The 25,429-nt window shown below is 38.7% G+C and overlaps 1 protein-coding gene across 2 annotated transcripts in view; it reads right to left on the bottom strand.

Annotated features, from left to right (window-relative positions):
• SPEG (striated muscle enriched protein kinase) overlaps positions 1-25,429 on the bottom strand; it is a 2,687,905-nt gene that overhangs the window by 743,777 nt on the left and 1,918,699 nt on the right. For both annotated transcript variants that reach the window (XM_044075871.1, XM_044075873.1), the window contains 2 exons: positions 24,448-24,567; positions 17,475-17,579 (listed from right to left, as the gene is read on the bottom strand). In XM_044075871.1, coding sequence (XP_043931806.1) covers positions 17,475-17,579; positions 24,448-24,567 — 225 coding nt within the window. The remainder of the gene's footprint in view (positions 1-17,474; positions 17,580-24,447; positions 24,568-25,429) is intronic.

Here is a 25,429-nt window from a genome sequence, read left to right as displayed (position 1 = left end):
AGATCTTCAAGGAGACTATGCCTTTGTGGAAGATTTGGTTTGGAGAAGTGAGTGTGCAGTTTAGAAATTCATCCCATTAAGGTAATGGCTATTAGAAGTAAAGTCTTCCAAGAAAGCCACTTCAAATTTGTTGAACAGATGGGTTCAAATGTACCTGCAGTAAAAAATGAAAAAATGAGATTGTAGGGAGATATGTGGTCCTTAATAGGTGGTCTCAGAAGGAAGGTTCCTTTAAGAAATGCCTTACATGCCCTCTATTCAGCCAGTGTTTGAGAAATGAAATCAAAGGGAATATATTGTGACTTTCTAAATCAGATGGACATTAGAAATAAAATCTAACTGGACTCTGATGGTGGAATAACTGGAACCTGAATCAAAAGGTGTTGATAAGAATTGCAAAACTGAGGGATTTGTAACTGATTAGGGGCCTAGTCCCAATGGATGTGCCCAAACTGAACATCTTTTACCAGCATACAGCTTAAAAGTTGCTCCTCTTAACAAGGCTGAAAGAATCTGGGCCACCCCTGGAGGGTAGCACAGGTCCCTGGCCAATAGTGAAACTAGAGAAACAATGTTAGTCTGAGGGAAAAAATGTCTGGGTGAGGCTCGCTATACAGGTGGAACAGAACATTCAATGTCAGATTTAGGAGCCAAGGCTTGGGCCAAAAGGGGCCTTTGACAATAAATGTGGCCTTGCACAGGGATGCTTTCTGTAAAAATATTATCACCAGTGGCAATGGGTGAAATGCATAAAGAAGCCCAGGAGGCCACTGATAGACCAGGGTATCTCTTAGTGTCTGTTCCTGTGGAGAGATCAGGGCAAAATAGTTGCTGCACTTGGTGTTTGTCAGCGAAGGCAAAAGGTCAATGCAAGGCTTGCCCCAGTGATGAAAGATCATTTGTGCTACTGACAGATTAAGGGGCCACTCATGAGGTATCAGTATGCCTGTGCTAAACCTGTCTAGCAGGTCTAGCCTAAGATGTGCATTGCTATGAGAAAATAATGTGAAGACATCACACACTGTCACATCCTCATAGCCCCTCAGCACAGCGGCCAGAACTTGGATCCTCCTTGCTTGTTGCTATACCAGGCCAATGACATATTGTCTCCATGGATAGAAATCACAGCTTGAGACATGAAGTCCTGAATAGCCTGCAACACTAGGAGGAATGCCTCATCTCCAGAATACTGATATGAAGGCAGACCTTCCACTAAGTCTGTGGAATGGTCTCCTCTCCAAATGTCCACCCCCCACCAAGAGGAGGTGCCCATGGTCAATGTGACCCTCAGAAGAGAGAGAATGAAGAATCTTCTGATTGAAACACTGTAAAATGGATGCATCAGTCCAAATGTTGTCTGAAAGCTCAAGATAGTCAAATGGGTTTGTTTGTTGCATTTGATAACTGGAACCACTGTGTGCTCAAGGGCCAGTGTAGCACTCTCATATAGAAGTTTGCCTTAGGTGCCATCTGGATTGATTTGCCCAATAACCCCAATATACTTAAGTACTAGAAATGGAGATGGAGGGGGAAGGGGTATGAGCAGAAATTTGGAAACCATGGCCATAAGTCAGAAATCTTTCCTCAAGAAGTTTTAGAACCAAACACAAAGGAATTTCCAGTGCCAGAAAATCAAGAAATGCACCAGAACCACAGAACATGCAAACTAATCCTCAGAAATTCTGCAGTGTACTAAATAAATAAAAAATGAAGTCCTGATTATTTTGGAAGTAAGTGCTTAACTTTAATATAATTTTTTTATTTATTTGACTGTGCTATGAATTTCTGAGAACTGGTTTGTGTGGCTTATGGTACTGTTGCATTTCATTTTGGTCCACAGAAAGTTTGACAATCTTCAGTTCTATTTCCAGATGACATCTTATGAATATTAGACTTTGCAATAGCGCCATCTGTGACTGTATAATGGTCACTGAGATGCCTAAGGACAGACACAACTGAAGCAGACAGTTTGTGGCTGTTATGAGGCACTCTCTTATTGTGGTGACTTGGAGATAACTGTCTAGGTACAGGAATATGTACTCTCTGTCAGTCTCAGTTGTGCTTTAATGACTGACAGACACTTTGTAAAGACTGGAGGGATGTGGTGTGTCTGAATGGCAGTGCACAAAACTGGTAGTGATTGGCTCTTAGCCTGATACAGAGATGCCTTCTGGACATTTTGGCAACTCTTATGTGGAGGTTAGTGTCCTGAAAGTCAACTTTGTGCATCCAGTCTCCTTTCTGAAACAGGGAAGTATGGCTTGTGCTGAGACCATCCAGAACTTTATCTTCTTTACAAAATGGTTTTGATTGCTTAAGTCCAAAATGGGTATGACAGCCTTTGATTTTTTGAGGGGAGCTACAAAGAATTTGGAATAAACTCTGAATCCGATATATGTTGAAGGATTTGAGCGATCTCCTTTGCTTCTGTTTTTTTCTGATGGGGTGGCACATTTGAAAGGGACAGAGATGAGTGATTTGGGTATCTTGAGAAGAGAATTGTTTAGTCTCTGGATATTTTGCTTTTCACCCAGTTGTCCCACATGATGTCCATCCACAAACCCGGGTGAAGAAATAATCCACCCATGAGTCCCTCCACAGTGAGGCCGTCAGGCAGGTCTTCAGGGATACTGAGGTTGTTTCCCAGAGAAAGGACCTCAGAATCCCTGATTTTGCACACCCTCTCTGCCTCAGTGGAAGCATCTATTAAAGATCCCCCCTCTGCTATGGCTGCTCCCATCTGATAGGGAATAAAAGGGAATATAGTGCGACTTTCTAAATCAGAGAGCTTTGGAAGCCTTCGGGTTCCTAGAAAAGGACTTTTGAAGGGTTTCAAAATATACTTCTATGTCAGACAACATCTTCCCTTCCTCTTTACATTTCAGAAGTGTTTCTTTAATTTTGGATCCAAAAAGGGTGGACTCATCATAACAGGCATTAACAAAGAACATCTTAAGGTAGTCTGCAAAGTCACAAAAACAGAGCCAAGCATGGCACTTCATAGCTGTGCTGTACGAACTGCTCTAACCACTCCATCAGTGGCATTAATCAAAAGTCTCATGGAGAGATCTACATAATGGCCACTAGTGACTCGATCTGCTTATGAGTATTGAATGAGCAGGTTTTTTCAGAGTCCATTGTCTGCTTTTTTATGTCTCTTTGGAGCCTCATCATGTGTGGCAGGTAATTTAGCACTCAGAGAGCAAAAGCATCCAATGTATAAGGCCACTACTGCCATGTGGTCCATCATCCTGGACGCCTTCTTAGGAGGATGAACACTGAACTCTATTTAGAAAACTCCTTCTTAATAGCTGATGCCACAATAATGGGGTCTACTAGAAGGACTTTCCTTCAAATGAGTCTGTTTTTAGGCAGTCAAAATATTTTTTTTATTTTCTAGGCATGGACTCTGCTACATTGGTTTCCTACTAGCCCTTCTCTACCTCTTGGCCATCACTAAGTGAGTGGAAGGGACTGGTTAGGAGGTAGAGGGGAGGCAGTTAAACAAGTGCCACCAGGTCTTATCAATTCTAGTATGCTACTGAATCTGTTCTTCTTCAAGGGGACTGTAGGAAACCCATCCCTTCTTTGAGGTCTATGATTGGTGTCAAGGATTCTACAGGGGAATCTATGTGCCTCTTTTTACATACGTGTTTGCAAAGCAGCCTTGTGGGGGACTAAGTCTAAAGCCCCTGAAGATTAATGTTGTGTCTGCAGTAGGGAAAACTTGAGGCACTAACAATTTCTTTGTCCTCGGGATTGATGCAAAGGTCTCAAGGTCACAGACTGAGTAGTATGCTGGGGTGAGATGAATCTGATGGTGCATCTCCTGCCTGCATTGATGGATAGGAAATTACCATCTTGCAAAAGTCAAATGCCATGGTGGAATCTGTTTGTACTAAAGACACCTGTTTTGACATTATTTCTGTCCTAAAATAAGCAAACAATGTTCCAGATGGCTCTTAAATAAAGTTCAATGCTGACATCTCAAATGCAAAGGAGCTGGCTACTGAAAAGGGGACCAAACAAGATGACAATGAAGAAGGCACAGGTGACAAGACCCACCCAACACTGACGGAGTCATTTGAATGAGCCAGAGGTTTGATGACGGCACCAGGTGGATTGGATCAAGCCTGTGGCAGAGAAGGATGCACTGTGTTTAACATCAGCTCTACCACCTCCAGCGCCAATAGATGTGCCACAGAAAGACCCTCGTGTATAGGAGTCAAAGAGTCAAACCAATCCACCCTAGATAAAGAGAGGAATAACACCCACATCAGTACGGGCATTTTTAAAGGCTCTCTTCATTTGATCCCTGTCAATGCTCAGGGAGGGACTCTGAACAGACCTTGTAGACCTGATCGAAGATGTGGGAGGAGGATGGGACCCAAGATGTTACTTCTCTGAAGAAAGGCTAATAGCAGCCTTTTGAGTGGATTAATCTGGAATAACTACAGTTTCTAAATGAGAGCCAGGACATCCTACAGCAATTTAACTCTATCTTAAAGGTGAGGGTGCGGATCCTGTCACCTTGTTACCAACCTTCTTTTTTTTTTTTCTACTCTTCCTTATATTTAGACCTTTGTAAACGACCCTTCATAATGAGTTTATTTCTATATTCCTGTAAGGAGCATGAAACAAAGGCTCAACAAACGGCACAGGAGACATCAAAATGTCCCCGTTCCAAGTATATCACACACAGCTTATGGGTATCTCTGGGCAAGAATTTGTGGCTGCAGCAAGCACACTTCCGGAAGCCTGATTGCATCTCCATAACAATGAAACCAGGACAACCACAGCCAACACAACTACAAACAGAGAAACAAACAAGCTAATCAATTACAGAACAGAAAGAGATGATAATGCCTAGCCAGAGTGAAGGAAGGACAGGAAAAGTATAGCTGATTTTTTTTTTTTACTTTAGCAGTAAGAAGAAGAAACAAATATTTATAAAAAATATAAGGGCTAGCAAAGAGCAATTCTGAGAGAAAAACAAGAAACAGAATTTCACTTAGCTGCAAGCATTACATCACATTCAGTTGCTTGGGTGGCAAACTAGTTCTAAGAGATGCAGGAGACAGGTGAATCGTGGGAACAGGGGTAGAGTTTGAGTGTTTTAAAGTAGCTGCACTTCCTGGGTCAAATTCACCTGATGGTGAACACCCATGAACCAAAGTGGATAGACAATATAATGTAAGATCTCTCTGCTTAAGCTGTTTTAACAAATTTATAGGATACAGCCTACTTGCAGACCAACTTGTGACCATCAGTGGTATCCATAAACGCAGAATTACTACTCCTTCCACTGTTTAGTGTCTTATACTTACCATATTGGATATTTTGTTTAGTAGGTATGGGTTGGCAATTACAGAAATATAGTAGTTAATTCCTTTCCACTTATTCCCTATAGGTGCTATATTATTACTGCTCAAATGCTACCAATAATTCTGTATGCAAAAATGAACTGAACTTTTTATTGGTGCAAATTTTTTTATTTTTTATTTTATTTTATTTTACATTTGTTAACCAGGAAAGTCCTACTGGACACATATCCATTTTCAGCAGAGGCCCGGGGAGAAAAGGTCCAATAGCATGACATAAAGAAATTACAAAAGAATATTGTACAAAGATATAGGTTCCATGGAAACATAAGTAAAGTATAGTTTAACAATTAACAAGTAAAGTTAGCATACAGTAATCCAATAATAGGGTTTATATAGAATATAAAATTCAGAACAAGGAAACAAAGAAACAAAAAAAAAATATGAGTAGTCGTAATATTTTGTTACAGAAAATAACCAGTGGTTATTAAGCTTTACAGAGAAAGGAATTAGGGGACCTTTAGTAGAATCCTTGAACAAGGTATTAGTGCAAATTAACCCGGGAATAGCATGAACAAAGTCAATTGTTTGAGAAGTGGGTTCTCAGGAGTTTCTTAAATTGAATAGTGGAGGTAGTGGAGGTTATTTGTTTAGGTAGTTTGTTCCAGAGTTTGGCAATAGTGCAAGCAAAGAGAGATTTGCCAGCATCATTTTTGTGTCTGATAATGCTTATTAGGTTCTGGGAACTAGATCGTAAGGCTCTGGTAGGGATGTGGGGGTTAATTACATTTTGCAGTGCAGGTATTTTTTTTCTGGAAGGTAGAAGAGATTATGCGCTATTGTGAGTTGATTAAACAGAAGTAGTTGAGGTAGCTTGAGACGACTGAGTTGGTTAAGGGCGAGACAGTGGTGGGATTTGTATGAGCGAACTTGGCTATTTTGTTATAACAAGATTCCATTTTGTTCAGATCACTCTGGCAAAGATTAGTTAGGATGGGAGAGGCATAGAGAAGGATGGATAAGAGATGAGTTCTTGCAATAGTAGCTTTGGTTTGTTTTATGATAAAGTGTGTGTTCCTATAGAGAAGTCCTAGTTTTTTTATTAATTTTCTTAATGGTTTGTGCTATATGGATGTCAAATTTGAGGTTATTGTCTATTTCTACACCTAAGAGTATAGTGTGTGCAGTTGGAGTGATTTAAATGTTATCTTTGGAGTGAATGGTGAAAGTGTTGTTGAGAGGGGAGCATGACCTGGGCCGAAAATAATTAATTTCGTTTTTCTGGGGTTAAGAATACGTTTGATGTTTGTGAACCATGTTTCAGCTAGAGTAAAAGTGTTTTGGGTGAGGATTTGCAGTTCCTTTAATGTGGGGGGCGGCACTTATAAGGGTGGTGTCATCTGCATATTGTACTACTGATGCTGTGAGTGAGGAGGAATTGATTTGGTTAGTGAATAGTGAGAGCAACAGCGGGCCAAGGATGGATCCTTGAGGGACACCTATGGATACTGGTAGCAGGGGGGACAGCTGGTCATGCCATAGAACTAAAATATAAACATTAAATTAAACATTTTTAGAATTCATATCTTTACAAAGGTCTTATAACATTGCTGCATCACCTCACCAAATATAAAAAAGCTATATTAATAAAATGCTTATTTCAGGCCAGCTCCACTGGCAAAAGAGATGATGAACTCCTGACTTTTGCACCTGTAACCCGGATTTGAATGAGTGGCTCGTGCTGGGAAGAGTTCGTGGAAGAGAGATGGGAAGGTAGTGGCCATTTTCAACTTACCTATCGCAGAAAGCGGTAGGGAAGGGAAGGGCTAAGGGATGGCCTTCAGAGAAGATTTGTGTGACTGTACTTGCATTACACACTGCACTGCTTAGGGATTGCATCACTGAAGTTGCTGCAGCCGGGGGGGGGGAGTTAGGTGCATAAAACAAAAACTCTCAACCATTACAGCAGATGAGGGTATCAACCTTGACACCTGATTGTTGCTGGTTTTGGAATGAATGGGCCAGCAAGGTCTTAGTCAGGAAGGAATGAATGGGCCAGTAGGGAGACTGAGGGGAAACTTTATTTTATGTTATTTTATTTTATTAATTTGTTAACCAGGTAAACCCACTAGGTGCAGTTTTTCAGGGGTGTCTCAGAATTACTGTCTGGTTAAATGACTTGCTAATAGTCATAAAAGAAGAAAGATGGAGGCTGAGGAATCAAACTCTGGATGCAGGATGAAGTTTGTTTGCAGCTCATAGCCTTACTCCTCTGTGATCTTTACAATCAGTCTTAAAGATTATTTCAGGCTTGGGCACCAAAGAAATGAAAAACTGAAAAAGGTAGAATGCTTACAGCAGTGTATGCATATGTTTTTATCACTAAAATGTATTTGGCTTCACACTGGGCAACAAAAATACAAGAATGACTAAGAGACATATTTGTCCTATTGTTGTGTTCTACAACTATTTCTATTACATTCTATTTAACTGAAAAGAACAATGATAGCTGTAATATAGACTCTGTTAAATCTAGCAGACTCTCTACAACAGGATACCTAAAGTAGAATAATTATACAACAAATGCTTAATGCTTCAAGTCCCTGTTTATACTCAGCATCAGTAATATCAGCAGTTGGTAGTAATCTCCTGCATCATACGTATGTGTAACAGTGAATTCCAAACTGCTGGATATAGCATAAGGAGCCGCGGTGGTGCAGCGGTAGCAAGAGGTTCTCCTGTTCGATTCTCGGCTGGAGCGCCTTCTGTGTGGAGTCTGCATGTCCTCCCCGCAGTCGAGTGGCGTTCAAAAGACATGCGTGGATGGGCGTGCCTTCGTTGAAGGTTGTGCGTTGGGCTGGCACCTCGGCACCGTAAAAATCAACTGCCAGTCATTAGCGGACTGGAGTTCCACTGTGGTGACCCCTAACCAGGGAAAACCGAAAGAAGAAGAAGAACAACAACAACAATAGAGGTAGCATAACCAGAGCTTTAATGTAATAACCTATAAATTAAAAAAAAAAAACTCTGTTAGCTAACATGACCTAGCACTTTAGGGCTGAAAGGGAAGCATATAATTCTGATGTGTTTAGGAAGCCCACATAATACAGGTCACCAGAAATGATCAGCTAACTTCCTAATACAGTCTCCTGAACTGTTCACAGTAGTCAAGATAAAGTTTTGCCATAGCCTTATGAAAGGCAAAACATCCTCTACATCTTTAGAACCAGCACAATTCAGAAGGAAATCTCACAAATTTTAGCATTGGCCATATCCTTACAATACTGGCAAACACTAATAAACTATGTAATCCAAACCTCCATATCCATCTTTGTCTTACCCATGCCCAGAGGTATTACACACATACCAGTCTTAGATTCATAGGTTCATTTATAAAGCATATGATCTACAAGCCTTTAAGGGGGTCGACTCCCATAACCGCATACTGATATTTTCTAGTTCCCGTATACATATCAAGACTACTACTGATTTTAATCTAAAGACTAACTTTGTCTGACCATAATGAGAAGCTTATTCAGAAATCCAAGAAAGGGTCACATAATGCATCTTATATCTTTTGTGTACTGCAAACCTGGATCAGACATTGACTTATAGACTGGGCACAGGTCACCTATTAATAACCTATAAAAAGCAGGATATAATACAGGTTCCCGGACTCTTTCTGAAAATCATATGATTTTACTGCTAAGGAATCACTGCACCTTTTCACATTCAGTTCTGAAAATCATATGATTTTACTACTAAGGAATCACTGCACCTTTTCACATTCAGTCAGGTGGCATGCTCAATGTCCACAAATACAGAACTATATTCAATAGCAGATTGCATCTGTGATGTACAAACTGGTTTTCTGATCTTCCTAGAGTGATTAGAAATGCCTTTGAAAAATGTATAACTACAGAAAATCCTTTTTGATCTTGTTAAATGTATACTGGTTACAGTTTAAATTGCTGTCTACTGATGTCCGCAGATGCTCACAGTAATCCTTCTTGCCAAGTCTCATGATGCTTCACAAACTAACATTAAAGGTATGAGGATTACTATTGTGCCAGGAGTGGGGGTTTTTTCTCTACGTCATCTTGAAAATGTAGAAAATCTGTTTTCAAGAACACCCCTACCACATTTTTTGTGCTTTCTAGTCACTCAGAAAGATTACATTAAGTATACATGTAGTCTACACTTTGTGGTAACCTTTAATTTACTTAAACCTAAATTTGGAGGAAGAAGGTATGAGTCATGCTTGTGTTGTTTGTTCTCTTGAAGCAGTGTACACTTAGTGTAGGTGTTGTCCTTACTGGACTTGGCATTGCGAGTCCAGGCATCCATAGGGAGCTATTTACTAGGCTAAGTAGATTACGAAAGTAAATTGCTAGCTTTTTTTCCTATTGCACACATACAACACAATTTAGAGTTGTCATTCATTTTATTGCACATCCTTAGGATGTAGGCAAAAACAAGAGTATGTGGACAAAACTCACACAAGTGCAGGGAGGACATGCAGACTCCACACAGAAGTCATCCCAGCTAGGAATTATACCAGAGAACATCTTACTGTGAGGTGACATTGCTACTCACTGCAGCTGTGTGCCACATCAGCCATCATCTGATCTTAGGTGTAAACAGACATTGTGTGATCAGTCTCAACAAGCTGAGTGTACAGCTGGACTTCATCCTTGTAATCTACAAATCATTTTCCTTTGCAGAGGAGTATTACACAGCTTAACCTGACACCCAAGGTTTATCCTAAAGTACACCTGTACTCTTTCAGCATACTCTAAGCTCAGTGAATTCCTGGTGCCTTTTCAGGCAAGTACTTTCCCATAACCCTGCTGTCCATATTGGTAAAGGCCTCTGCAAAGGCAAGTAGCTTTAAAAATATAAATATATCTCTGAGTATGGAATTTTGCACGTACAGTGGATATAAAAAGTGTACACAACACTCTTAAAATGCCAGGTTTTTGTGATATATAAAATGAGATCATAATAAATCATTTCAAAACTTTCCCCACCTTTAATGTGACCTATAACCTGTACAAGTCAAATGTATGCTGTGGGTCACTGTCATGTTGGAAGGTGAAATCCTCTTCATCTTCAGCTTTCTAGCAGACGCCTGAAGGTTTTGGGCCAAAAGTGACTGGTATTTGGGACTGTTCACAATTCCCTCCAACTTGAATAAAGCCCCAGTTCCAGCTTATGAAAAGCAACCACAAAGCATGACACTGCCACCACCATACTTCACCATGGGGATGGTGTTCTTTTGGTGATGAAAGTGTTATTTTTGCACCAAACGTACCTTTTGGAATTGTGGCAAAAACTTCAGCCTTGGTCTCATTAGACCATAGCACATTTTCCCACATGCTTTTGGGAGACGATGTATTGTTTTGCAGATTTTAGCCAGGCCTGGATGTTTTTCTGTGTGAGAAAAGGCTTCCATCTTCGAACCCTACCCCATAGCCCAAACATATGGAGAATACAGGAGATTGTTGTCACATGTAGTACACAAGTGGTACTTACCAAACATTCCTGCAACTCCTTCAATGTTGTTGTAGGTCTCCTGGCAGCCCCCCTGACCAGTTTTTGTCTTGCCTTTTCATCAATTTTGAAGGGACGTACAGTTCTTTGCAACATCACTGTCGCCCCATATTTTCTCCACTTTTTGATGACTGTCTTCACTATGTTCCATGGTATATCCAATGTTGTGGACATGTTTTTGTACCCTTCTCCTGACTGATACCTTTCAACAATGAGATCCCTTTGATGCTTTGTAAGCCCTCTGTGAACCATGTCTTTTGCTGTAGTAGGCAACTGAGTAAATGTCAGGAAAATCCTACTAGGACAGCTGAACGTTATTTGGGGTTAATCAGAGTCTCTTTCATTGATGGCAGGTGTGTACCCAAGAAGACTGAATGCTGTAATTAAATCAAAAGGTGCTTCAACAAAGTATGTTTAAGGGTGTGCACACTTATACAACAAGCTTATTGTACATTTTCTGTTTTCCATATTTTTTCCCCTAACAGATTTGTTTGTTTTTCAATTGAATTGTACAGGTTATGGGTCACATTAAAGGTGGGAATAGTTTCAAAATGATTTATTGTGGTCTCATTTTTTTATATCACAAAAACCTGGCACTTTAACAGGGGTGTGTACACTTTTTCTATCCACTGTAAGTCAGCATGACTTTATATATGAGCACAGTAATATGACTCCCATATGGTTTCTGGCAAAGGATAGACATTGACATAACGATACATTTTTTACTGAAATTGCTGCACATTTTGACTCAGTCAACTGCCACCAGTTATTTCAGTCCCAATCTGCAACTGGCTTTGCATTGAAAAAGTCCCCAAATGCAGCCAAAAATGATTATATTACCTGCTACAGGGAACAGGAATTTTAAAAGAAAAGTCGCAAACGTTGAGAATTTAAGTCAGTGATTTTTGTAGTACAATAGCATTCACTTTTGGGCCTACTTTGTCTTTTCGTTACACATTATTTCAATAACTAAGGTTGCCTTTGTATATTTAAATTACATTTTTATGCATGTGGATAATCTAGCTATTTTTTATGCCACTGGATCAGACTTGCAGAATGGAATTGGTACTGGGTACCACTGCTGATTTCACATACCCTTGTTCATCCTATAGCTCTGTTATCTGCATATTGGGCAAGACCCAGATGTGTCGCTTGCCAGAAGGGCATTTACAGGCTCAGAATGGTCCACAACTGGAGACAGAAGCAAATGAGCAAAAGACCATCATACTGTCCAGCTCTGAATGTTGATGGAACCCTACTTTATTTTATTTATTTTAAATTTGTTAACCGGGGGTGTCTGACTGAGCCAAAAAGGCCCTTTTTCAGCAGAGGCCTGGGGAGAAAAACTCCACAAAGAAAAATTACAGATACATTTAGATATTTAGACATGATCAGTATACACACAAATTACAAGAGACATTGTTTTACAGTGGTATGCAGCACATCAACAGTTACAGTGGAGAGAACAAACAAAAAAATATTAATTTAAAAATAAAGGTAATTAATAGATTTGTGGTGTACAGCTGAAATTTGGAACATAGTTAGAATACATACATAGTACACAGGTACAGTACATACATTGTAGATTAGCCAGTGTTTGTGAGTAAGACTGAAAACTATTATCAAGTACTCTAGATTTAGTATGTATACATTATCCGCTTTCACTAGCCTGGGGAGCAATCATTGCACTGCCAACTTTGCTTGAGATGTTGCCTGATGAGTTCTTTAAGGGAGGCTTTGAATGCTAGTGGGGATAGAGTTCCATTTTTAGCCACTGAACTACTATATAGCGCATCTCCAAAGCTATTGTAGCTGTTGGTGTCTTCTAGTAGTAGTTTGCTTGATGATCTAAGAGGCCTTTTAGCTGAGTGATGTATGTTGTACTAGGTTTTTGAGGGCAGGACTCTTATTGGGGAGGTAATAGAATGACAGAGGCAGAGCTGATTGCAAGTTAGGAGGTTGGGCAGTTTAAGCCAGTGGAGCTGTCTCAAAGCAGTACAGTGATGAGTTCTATATGAGCAATTTGCAGCAAAGCGGGCAATTCTGTTATAGCAGGCTTCCATTTTGCTTAGTTCAGTTTTGTTGAGATTAGTCAGAATGGGAGATGCATAGAGTAGGGTGGATAGAAGTTGGGAGCGAGCAATGGCTGATCTTGTGTTGTTGGTAAGAAATGGTTTGATACGGCAGAGTGATCCCAGTTTGGCATGTACTTTTTTAATAATTAAGTTGAGATGACGATCAAATTTTAGGTGGGAGTCTATGGTTATTCCCAATAGCTTAGCCTGTGCCACTGGAGCGATTGGAGTAGCATTTGTGGAGTAGATAGTGAATTGACTGTTAGTGTTTTTGTTAGAACTGGTTATAATCATAAGCTGAGTTTTCTTTGGATTGAGGATAAGTTGGGCTTTGGTAAGGTAGTTTTGAATGTCAGAGAATGCTAGATGAGTTGTTTGCAGGAGGGTGGGAATGTTTTGTGCAGCACAGATTAAGGTAGTGTCATCTGCATACTGAATGATAGATGCATGCTGTGTGGAGGTATGGAGGTCATTTTGTCTACAGCATGCTGAGAATGTCATCTAGTAGGGGTATAGCATGAGAGGCTGTGCCTTGCAGTCATGGTGACAAGCAATTCAGAGGCTCTTAATCCTTGTTTTTGATCACTGCCTCTCCAAACGGCAATCACTGTTATCCACCAAAATTGATGACACAGTGGGTATACCCCCAGCATATTCCTACACACTCCTTCCCAAAGCCTGTCACTCTCCCAAGGTAGGTTCCTCCAGTGGCTAGGCCAAAAATTAAACTTGGGTCACATGGGTTGCAGTTAGGTCATTATCACTCTGCACCACGGAGATGACCATATGATTAGTAAGAAGTACATTTCTTCATCTATCACCAAGATGCTACTTTAAGAGGATATAGTTAAGCTTGATGGTTGGCTTTCATCCAGATAAAAGAATGGGCTGATTCCTCGGACAGAGTCAACTGTTGTGGAACCACAGTTCAAAGAGAGGGCAGTTGAACTACCTTGAGCTATAGCTTGATCCTGTGTCTAAAAAGAAACATAAGCTCTCAAAAAGATTTCATTCACAGAATTTCTAGTTTACATACAACTGAAACAAAGATGACCATTGAGAAGGCAAAAGGACAGAGTATGAACTTAGGCCTGAAGGACATGCACAGATTTTATACTACTAGCATTAGCACACATTTCTGCTGTAGACTGAAAGTAATGAACTTGTGGACAATAAAAAAAAACAGATCAAGTAGACTAGTAGAGTGAGAGCTGGAGATCTATCATTTTACTGTAAGTATATTAATATTTAATAGTAATATTATACTTTAATGAGGTTTCATACCAGCAAACAAAAGGTATGCAAATGACAAATGACAAGAACATATGTTTATAAAATACATATCATATAAATGCGCACATTGAAAATATATAGGAATATATATACAGGTTCACTATAGAATCTCAAAATACTGAAATCCCAAATTTCAGTATTTCAAAATTCTATAGCCAAATGCTTTAAATCCTGAAACCCCAGAACCGCAAAATATAAAATTGCGAACATACACTACAAATACACCACACACATACACATACATACATTGTCTACCCACAATCAAACATACAATCCTACACTACAGACAACCAGGGGGGCACCCCCCTGCACTCCCCATGTGAGGGGCTGCGCCCCCCCCACACACCCCTACCTATATATACTAACTCCGAGATCACACAATCACACACACAAAGGTAACTTGCACCCACACATTTCACAGCCCCATGCACACACACATCACAGCCACAACACACACTAACATACACTAAAGGCCCCAACCAACACACTTACGCATACATACTTACCTGAACTTACACCTATCCATTCACACACCACAACACCAGAAGCATTATTTCAAAATCTCAGAACTTCAGGATTTTGAATTTGCACTTCTGGGGTTTTGTGATTAAAGCTTTCGGCTATAGAATTTCGAAATACTAAAATTCGGGATTTCAGTATTTCGAGATTCTGTAGTGAACCCATATATATATATATATATATATATATATATATATATATATATATATATTGGATAGATATATATATTCGTGCGCACACACACACACACACACACACACACACACACACATACATACACAGAAAGAATAATAATAGCTAATAATGGACCTGGGGAATGTGGGGTACATTGGTCATATTAACACAACTTGGATAACAGAATACACAAACAAAATGTATGCTTTCTTGTTCCTGGAACTTAATCTAGTGAAATGTAATAAGACACATGAGATGGGACCAGCTAATAATGATCTTGTTTCAGCAAGAAGAAGAAGAAGAAGGAGAGATGGACATTTTACTTACACATCTTCGAGGGAATGATTTCAACAATGCAGAATCAACACAGCTTCAACTTTGAACCACTATTTAAAACAACTGCATGAAGTGCATTCTTACATGTATTTAAAATGGTCCTACATAGATCCCAAGACAAGGGGATACAAGTAAAGGAAATGCAAATAAGTTGTTGCGTCTTTCGGCTTTTCCCGGTTAGGGGTCGCCACAGCGGAACTCCGGTCCGCTAATGATTGGCAGTGGATTTTTTACGTGCCGAGTTGCCAGCCCTGACGCACAACCTTCAATGAAGGCACGCCCATTCATGCATGTCTCCACACAGAAGATGCTCTAACTGGGAATTGAACAGGACAACGTCTTACTGTGAGGCGACAACGCTACCGTGGCACCACAACCACAGTATAAAATGCAAATAGCAAGGAAATCTATAAATAGAAATATTTAAAAAGTAATAGAAGACCATAAAGTGAAAGTTAATAGACTGAAGAACTGTCAAGCATAGAGGCATGGTTATTTCACTGGGATGGGGTACATCTCACTGATATACTGACGGACTTGCACCTAATGCTGCCAAAGGATCAGTACTAAATGATGTCCCAGGAAGAAAGGAAGTAGGCTAGGAAATAGGTGGTGAGGAATATTCACTAGAACATGCCAAGCCACCTGCTGAGCAATAAAGGAATAGATGAAAAACTTGTTTTACAGGCGTCAACAAGTTAGTGAAATGTGGGTCATGCTAGCAAGAGGTTTAGGCAAGAGACCAAGCTGCCAGCTTGGCTTCTACATTCACATTATAAAATTCACATTATACAAGAGTGGGTGGTATTGCTATTATTTATAAAAAATCCAGTCCATCTAAATATCCTAAAATTTAATAATGCTGAACCTCTGATTGCATACCTTAAAATCAACCAAAATAAATCTATACGTATCTCAGCAGTATACATCCTACTAAGCAACAACATTACCAAGGCCGAAAATATCCTATACTGGATATCTGACAACATCCCCCAGTAAACCTTGATCTTAGGTGAACTTAATATAGACTGGCAATCCATAAACAGTACCAACTCCAAGAACTCTATTCACGTATTTGTCTACAATCAACTAATAAGCTCCACCACCAGAATCAACAAAAACACTAACAGGCAGTCCACACTGGACTGGATACTGACAAACAAACCCCATAATATAAAACCTTCTTGTTGCTTACCAGATACTATAAGTGACCACCTCGCAACCTATGTAATCAGACAACAACATGGTTCACCCAAACAATCTATAAACAAGTACAAAATGCCCAGCACTGCAAAATACTCTAGTGATAAACTTTTACTATGTATCAGTAAGACATTCAACACTGCTGGAGGCTCTCTCTACTCTCATTATGTGTCAAAACTCTGGAATGAAATCCCCACACAGTTAAAACAGACAGAAAACTTAAATCGTTTCAAACCTTTTCTTAAACAGTACATCTGCCAAAGATGGTGCTGTTCTTCCTGCTCACATGGCTAGCTTTACTCGGATTACTTTTCTCCAACTGTTACATCCACTTTGCTTCGTAGTCTTTCATTATCTTATCATTCGTCCTCATACTGCACTAATTTCCTAAACTCTTACATTTCCTCCTTCTCTCACACCCCACCACAAACTATAATTCCACCTCAGTCCATGTACCCTCCTGTTCATTTCCATAACTTCTCCTTTCATTTCTCTCTTATTATTTCTAAGCTACATTCTACTTGTCTGTCTGTAAATTATTACTAAACTCAGAAACACCCCAGTCTCATCTTTTCTTTGCAGCCATCATGCTACCAATACATTATTACTTTATGTTATTTCCCGATTCAATAATTAACACATTTTATAGTAATTTCTCTCTTTTTTTGTGTTAAAATGTTATGTTCATGTAAAAAATATTTAAAAAATCATGTAAATAAGTTCATGTATAGATGTTTTTACCCTGTGTTTATAAATATACATCATGTTTTACTTAGGAGCCTTTCTCCCCGAGCCTCCACTGAAAATGGGTTTTGCCCTGTTGGACTTTTCCTGGTCAACAAATAAATAAATAAAAGTAAAGATGAGGAGGTCCATCCCATTACTTGAAGATGTTTTTATCAAATAATTTTCTCAGATTTTGCTGCCACATACCTCATTCTTCAAATAAATTAAATAAAGATTAATCTTTTTTCTATGCATACAGAAATTGTTATATTACCTATTGCAGGGTCAAGTCTCTTTGGTTTGTTCCATTTGAGGGTGACAGTTCTACCAGTCACTGCTGTCACTGTTGGGGGACCATCCGGTGGACTGGGAACAACATCTGGAAGAAAATGAGATTCAGATAACTAATACATCATGCATTATACATGTGCAGCTGTCATTTTGAAGTTTCACAGTCACCTGCTGTATACACACACACACACACACACACACACACACACACACACACACATATGCACACAGACATACACATACGCACATATACACACGCACAGACATACACACATGCACACACATACAAACATGCTCGCATGTATAGACACACACACACACACACACACACACACACACACACACACACACACACACACACACACACACACACACACACACACACGCACAATATGTGCACATAATCTATCTCAGCTAATTTCTTTAACACAGTAGAAGAGCATGGCAAGGTCACAATACATAAAATCACAATAAAGTTTATTTCCCAAATACGACAGTTCAAAGTATAACCAGAAACGGAATAAAAAAAATTAGTCATACCAGACCATAAAATAGAGCTTTAGTTCAAAGTTGCATTCATGTCTTGCTCTTAAAATTTAGTTAATGTTTCCTCTTTTTAGTTCCATTTTTGGGAATCTTGCTGTCCCTACTGACATCAGACACCTTGGGAATTGTCGTGGGATGAGAGTATTTTGTTATATACTTCTTCATGGAGCTTCTTCCCATCATCAAAATACTTTTTGTAAAACAGCATAAAATCAAGTATTCCATGATTCTGCCCTGCAGTGGTCATTTTACTGTGTCTTCTCATTGTCAATATCTGCCTGCTGAAAGCCAGAAGCTTACAGATACAGCAAACCCCCCCCCCCCCCCACTCCCAGACAGGATAAGTGACCAGATCTATGGCTTCTCGACTGGGATTTAAGTGGTAAGAGAAAATAGAATACTGGCATTAGGGCTATGAGACAGGTCTCTTTCTCTCTCTCTCTTTACCATCAGGCTGGCTGATACTAGAGGCATTATAGTATGGTGCTAATGTCGTGAAGATCATTGCCTCTCTTTTATAAGAAATATGAAGGTAAGGTTCATAGCTGAGAACGTAAGATGCTCTGCTTCAAGAACAAAGTCCAGTGTTAAAACAATGTGATGCACAATTTGTGTAAAATGTCACTAGATCTAAGCAGGTCACGTACAAAAAGAACAAAGAGAGTCTTGTTTTGACATGACAAAGCACTCAGAATGGAGTTCATAATAAAATACATTTTTTAAAGTGGCAAAACTTCCATGCAGTCAGTTTTTCATTCATATGGTCAGTGCACCTCAGAGGAATTTGATTTCTTTTTTTTTTATTAACCTTAGTTCACAGTGGAGACAGTGGAAAAAACAGTTTTCTGGTCTGACCAGCATATGAGTAATTCCAGACTTATGCTTCCACCAGTTATATTGAGCTATCCAGTCTGGAGATTTGAGAAACACTTCTCAAGGTAATATCTGAATAGGATCAGCTACCAGTGCAGCCCATTTTAAAATATCCTGAGCAGTTAGTTTTGCCCATACCAGACCCCTTGTAGGCACTCTTGAGAAATTTGCTCTGATTTGTGAATATCCAGTACCTGTTGTTGCCTATAAACACAGGTATGACTATGAGCTTAAAGAACTATGCTGGAAAGGGCACAGCAGGACTTTTTTTTTGAGGATATGCTTATTTTAATAAATTATCTTGCAATGTATCAAATAAATAAGAAGATTCACAAATGATATTCTTAACCTGTGAGATTCATGCACCAGCAAAGTACCCTGTCAAGCTCTTCGACCTGTGCAGTTAAACCTGCCTCATAAACAGAAAAAAAATTACAGTCACAGAAAGTGAAGCCAAGAAACATTTTTCTCCCTCAAATGATGCCCAGTTATCTGCAGGCCCCATGAGCGACCAAATTTACTTGGCACATTCTGACATGAAAATAGTAGCTGAAAGAGCAGAAAGGCAGAGTAAAGGTTCATCTCACCAGATTTTAGATGAAGTTTAGAAGTAAATCCTACACTGATTTTTATTAGTGCACTTAGGAGAAAATGATCTGAAGACAGAAATTTTTTTTTTCCAATTTTGGACAATGTTTGATGGCAATCCATTGTTCTGAGGAAGTCCCATTTTGTATTGTATTTGCATGTCAAGCTTCAACTGACCATTTTTGCTGGCAATCATTTTTGGTTCATTTAATAAATTGGTGGATTTTACATCCTGTGGTCCAGTGTCCTTCTACAGTATCCTCACATTGGTGTATTGGTTCTTAGTTGGTTTAGTCATTTTGGTGAACCTACACTTTTGTGTTTGATATTATCTGCAGGTTTACTTGTGGACGTTTCTACTAATTACACTGGATCTATCCTAGTTTCTTAAATGTGATGGTGTGAGTTTGACTCATCTGACATTGATAGCATATCGCTACATGCTCTTTCAAGTTCAAACCTGTGATCATATCCTATATAAAACTACTCTTAAACAAATTTAAGCCATGCTCTTCTTCAGCTGGTGCCCTTCTAAGTGAGTACCTAAAAACAGCAGCCAATAGCATTGCCTATACTGTCTCAGTTCTTATAAATAGGTCAGTCCAGGAATCCCACTTTCCCTTTCTCTGGAAAAAAGTCACACGTTATCCCTCTGCACAAAGGAGGGAATTCAACAGATGTTAATAATTTCAGACCTATAGCAATCTTATCTCCCCTTGCCAAAATATTTGAAAAATGTATTCAAAAATAATTGTTAGAATATCTCCTTCAGGAAGAACTCCAATCCCCTACACAACATGGCTTCCATCCGTCCCATAGTACTAGCAATGCCCTTCTAAGCTATACAGATACTGTCAATAAAGCTAGAGAAAATGGCAAACTAGTCTCCTCCTTATTTCTAGACTTGTCTAAATCCTTTGACAAAGTTTGTCATAGCAAACTTCTACTTCAAATGTCCTCACTAGGTCTATGTCAGTCCACTCTTCTGTCATTCAAAAGTTACCTGTCCAATAGGTATCAGTCATTAAAATGGCACTCCACGCTCTCTCCTTACCTTCCAATCACAACCGGTGTTCCACAAGGCTCTATCCTTGTTCCCCTTCTCTTTAATATTTTCACCAAGACCTTCTATACGTCCACACAATAGGACACACTAATACAATATGCAGAGATTCCACTCTCATTTACACATTTAATAACATGGCACACCTCCAAAAAATTACTCAAGAAGCTTTAACAGCCACTGAAACATAGCTTTGTAAGTCACAACTCATGCTCAACCCAAAAAAGACCAAACTACTATTTTTCCCCCATATCCCTCACTCATGAAAAAACAAAATTTAAAGTCCTCTCTGTCTTAATAATACAACAACTGCAGTTCACTTCTCATAGCAAGTTATTTGGGGTGATAGTGGGTGAAAATTTTACATTTGACCTGCATAAACAAAGCTGCAGAAGAAAAACACATCAAAAACTCGGGATGATTTACAGAGCCAAAAACTTTCTCACCGATGCCTTAAAAACTATACTTGCCACTACTTATCTCTTCTTCACACTTCTTTATGGCACTTCCATCCTCACTAACCGCCACGCTTCACAAAAATTAAAACATGAATGATGCTATAACAAAGTTGCAAAATTTGCAGCAAATACCCCTTTCAGAGCCCACCACTGTATATTACTAAAAAGCTTAAACTGGTTAAAACTGCCTGATCAACTGACATATACTCAGCTTCTTACCACCTATAAAATTTTCCAGTATCCATCTGCCTGTCCAGCACTAGAAGACATTCAACGTAACTATGTTCCGAGTTGGACAGTGCAATCCAGCGACCAAAAACTCCAGTCTGTCTACAAACCTATCAAATCTGCTGGGCATTGTCTGTACTAGTACAAGGTTGCTGAGGCCTAGAACTCCTTACCTGTATCCATTAGGTCAATACCCTCCCATCATTCAAAACCACTCTGAAAGACTTCCTATCTAAAATCTGGCTCTGTTCTTGCTCAAAACCAGAATAAACTATATCCCTAAATGTGAACAAGTACTTTTTCATTCCTTATAGCTCCTTATTCTCCCTTCTTCACTTACTTCCTTACTTCTATCAAATTCTCTTCCCTGACTTTCTCAACAAATATACTATAAGCCTGTTTTCCCCTTCACTTCATATTGTAACTCCTGAATGTATTAGAATAACTTACCTTTAATTTGTCTTCAAATTGTCTAAAGTCTCTATACATATTAAATGATTGTCATATAACTTGCATCGATCTTAACCAATGTTTTCATATTATGTCTAATTTGTTATAATTATTTAAACTGTAGATGTTTTTGCTTTAATTCTGAAGACTGTAAAATTATTGTTATTAAAATGTTTTGTAATAATCTGAATCTTTTCTCCCCTGGCCTCTGCTGAAAATGGGCTTCTACCCAGTCGGATTTTCCTGGTAATCAAATGTCAATAAATAAATATATAAATAAATAAATGTCTCTGTGTTCTGGACTGGACCTTCAAGTTGTTTTTCCTGATTTATCATGAAGCTGTAGATCTATTTTTTTTCAATAATTTTAGTCCTGCCTCTGCTCTGGGATTTTTCCATCTTATTTAAGATAGGCTGTTGTTGTTACCATAGTAGTGAAGAAGCCATCTTGGATTAAAACAATTTGGGGAATATTCTCTAATCCCAAATGTTTATTTTATAGGCAAAATAACTAATATAGTGATTTGCATATACGTTGAGTCATGTCTGCATTCTTATGGCCTGCTTCATGTTCATCTTTTTTTTAAAGCTCAGAACAGTACAGAGACGACTGTACTGAAATTATAAGCAAGGTACTTAAACCTCTTGTTGATATTTGAGATTATTGACCATGGAATCCCAAGTATTTGTGTATCCAGTGATGCTAGGGACTATACCTTCTTACGCTTACCTTCTGGTGACTAGGTGTGACACAGGATTTAATCCTACCCCTTTTCTGTTTGCACAAGATTTACTACCACTAAACAATCTGATTAAAGGGAAAGGACTAAAACATTATGCTGGTGATATACTCTCTTTCTTAGGAACATGTGTAATGTCGATATCCTACCACTGCCAACCAATATGTGATGACCCTCCACCTCTGAGCCAGTAATCAAGGAGCCTCAATCCACACCACTGGCACTTGTGGGGAACGTTCACTAGGAGGATAACAGGTACATACCCAGTATTTCCAGATGCAGCTCTCTGCATCAAGTACAATCAAACACAATTTCCCTTAAGAGCACACAGGGAACACAGACCTGGGCTGGTTCCTCTCTCTTTCTCCAGATCCCCAATAAGACTCCCCATTGGCACAGCTATAGAGTTGAGTCCTTAGCCAGGATTTCAAGCCAAGTCCTCTAATACTCTCACTGTCCAACCAGTGCTTCGTTCCCTGCCCAAATAGCTGACACACACACACACACACACACACACAACACACACAATCTTTGAACTTTGATTTGCGCGCACACACACACACACACACACACACACACACACACACACACACACACACACACTTGGGAAAGGCTGGCACAGGTTTATTAGATATGCCCTCTCTTGCCCAGACTATAAGGTAGTTTTCACTGCCACCAGAACCATTTGTCAGCTACTTTAAGGACCTTAACAAAGGGTGTCCAGCTTTACTGAATTAAATTAATATTAATACAAATGATAGTTAGACCAAGAGCAAAGCTATTAGGAGTGGCCCACACAGTTTCACAAAATAAATATGCAAGTACTCTCAAAACATAAATATCTCTACAAAGATCAGCCACAATGAAAGGTTTAAATATATTTAATAATAAATAATGAAAGAACAAGACAATACTAAATATCAATGCACAGTGACATCGGAGTTCAAAACTACAGGACATTTTTCAAATAACATTGCAGGACATTCTCAGCCAAAGAAAAACAATATTCAAACTAAGCTTCACTATATTCCTTACTGAATCTGAGAGAATTATAATATTCCCTACTTACTTTATAGAGCAAGGCAGATGATGTGGTGAATGATCCTTCTTGTTGTCTTGCCCATAGCAGAATACAGAATGCTGAGGCTCAATGAGAGACTCCTCAAAATAATATCTAAAATATACATCTGGGATAGCTTGCAGAATGACATAATTTCTGATCACCTGACTTCTAGTTTTTATACAAATCCCCATTGTTGGAAGCTTGCAGAATCTAGCACCTACCTGTACAAATACAATCACAAGGGCTTTTGCTCAGATCTGTGGCAGGTGCTGGAACATAAAACAAGTGCATATCTCCATGCATCCAGTGCAGTAATTAGTTCACCCCAAAGACAATGCAGAAAGCTTCCTAGTACAGACTTTGAGACTGGCTGCACTGAAACCTGTTAGATAGCATCTTTATGGCCTAGCCCAAAAGTGACTGACTTTCAGATAAATATATATATATATATATATATATATATATATATATATATATATATATATATATATATATATATATATATATATATATATATATATATATATTTTTTTTTTTTTTTTAAGCTTGCTGGACTGAGGTTAACCATATGTTTTCCAGATTCCTCTGTTAAAACATATACATTTAAACAGTTACAGTAGTGCATGTACATTTCTGTTCTCTCCAATAGGGCACACTGAAGATATATTTCAAACACAATCACTTCACAAATACCTTTTCAGCACAAACATCTGTACAAATCAGTTTGATATACACATGACAAACAGTTCTAATACATTTGTAACACAAGCATCTTATATAAATCATTTTTATATTCAGAAATGATTTATAATTTTTTACAAACTTTTAGCTAGTTGTGCTGGCAGTTCCTACTTTTCTCACAACATGTATGTGATATAAAATCAGTGATCAGAAGATTAAAGATATTCCTTACTGATACAGTTAAAGAAACAGCTCTCATGCCTTACCTGTTACATACAGATGTGCATAGCAAGCAGCCTTTCCAACTTTGTTGGCAATGACACTTTTGTAGACACCAGCATGCAAATGGCTGACTGAGTGGAAGACCAGTCGATGAACATCTTTGTCTATGAAAGAAATAATTACAGAATGAGAAAGAAGTTAAATATTTTGAGTAGTCTAGGAAGATTTTTTTGAATACCAACATACATTATAAGCAAGGTTATCCTAGAACTGAAAAAAACTGAAAACTCAGTGGCAGCCATTAACAATTATTAATGTCTTCCCATAATTATAAGCAGCTGCTCAACTACAAAGAAGAAAATGGATGTCTAGGAGTGAGCAGCAATGTTCATTGTTTCAAGAAAAAAGTCACAGGCTGTTTTGGTTTCAGGAGATCACCAAATTAAAAGGCAAGAAATTGATTTCCTTGGAACATGGATTAATTTCTCACTTGCTGTAATCTTCTACTAACATTTATGGTATAAGCCTGTTCTAATGTGGGACTAAAAGGTATAACCTTCAGATACATTTGAAATTAACAACAAAAAAGAACGCATACATACTTTCAGTCAGATACAAGCTATGAAAATAAAATCACAACAACTCAGTATGCTACTTGGAAAATAATGGATAATTTCAGACTGTCTCCATTTTACATGCAAGTAGGCACACACACACATATATATCTATCTATATAGGATCTATATTAGAAGAGAGAAGTGACTTAACAGCGAACGCTCTTTCGTCGACATGTAAAACCCGAAGTCTGAAAAGAGCAAAGTTATGGAACAGCAATTTTTTAATAATATAAAAACAAAATAAAGTGAGGACCTTTACCCCCCCCTTCCCCACTTAAATATACCAACTCCAAGATTGCACCACAGTATGTATATATATATATATATATATATATATATATATATATATACATACATACATACATGTACACACACACACACACACACACACACACACACACACACATAC

Source organism: Protopterus annectens, chromosome 6.part1 (assembly GCF_019279795.1).
Source record: "Protopterus annectens isolate FY-2018-M chromosome 6.part1, PAN1.0, whole genome shotgun sequence".
NCBI lineage: Eukaryota > Metazoa > Chordata > Ceratodontiformes > Protopteridae > Protopterus > Protopterus annectens.
Note: the sequence above shows the minus strand (reverse complement) of the source record. Positions and strands in the feature narration are given on the sequence as shown.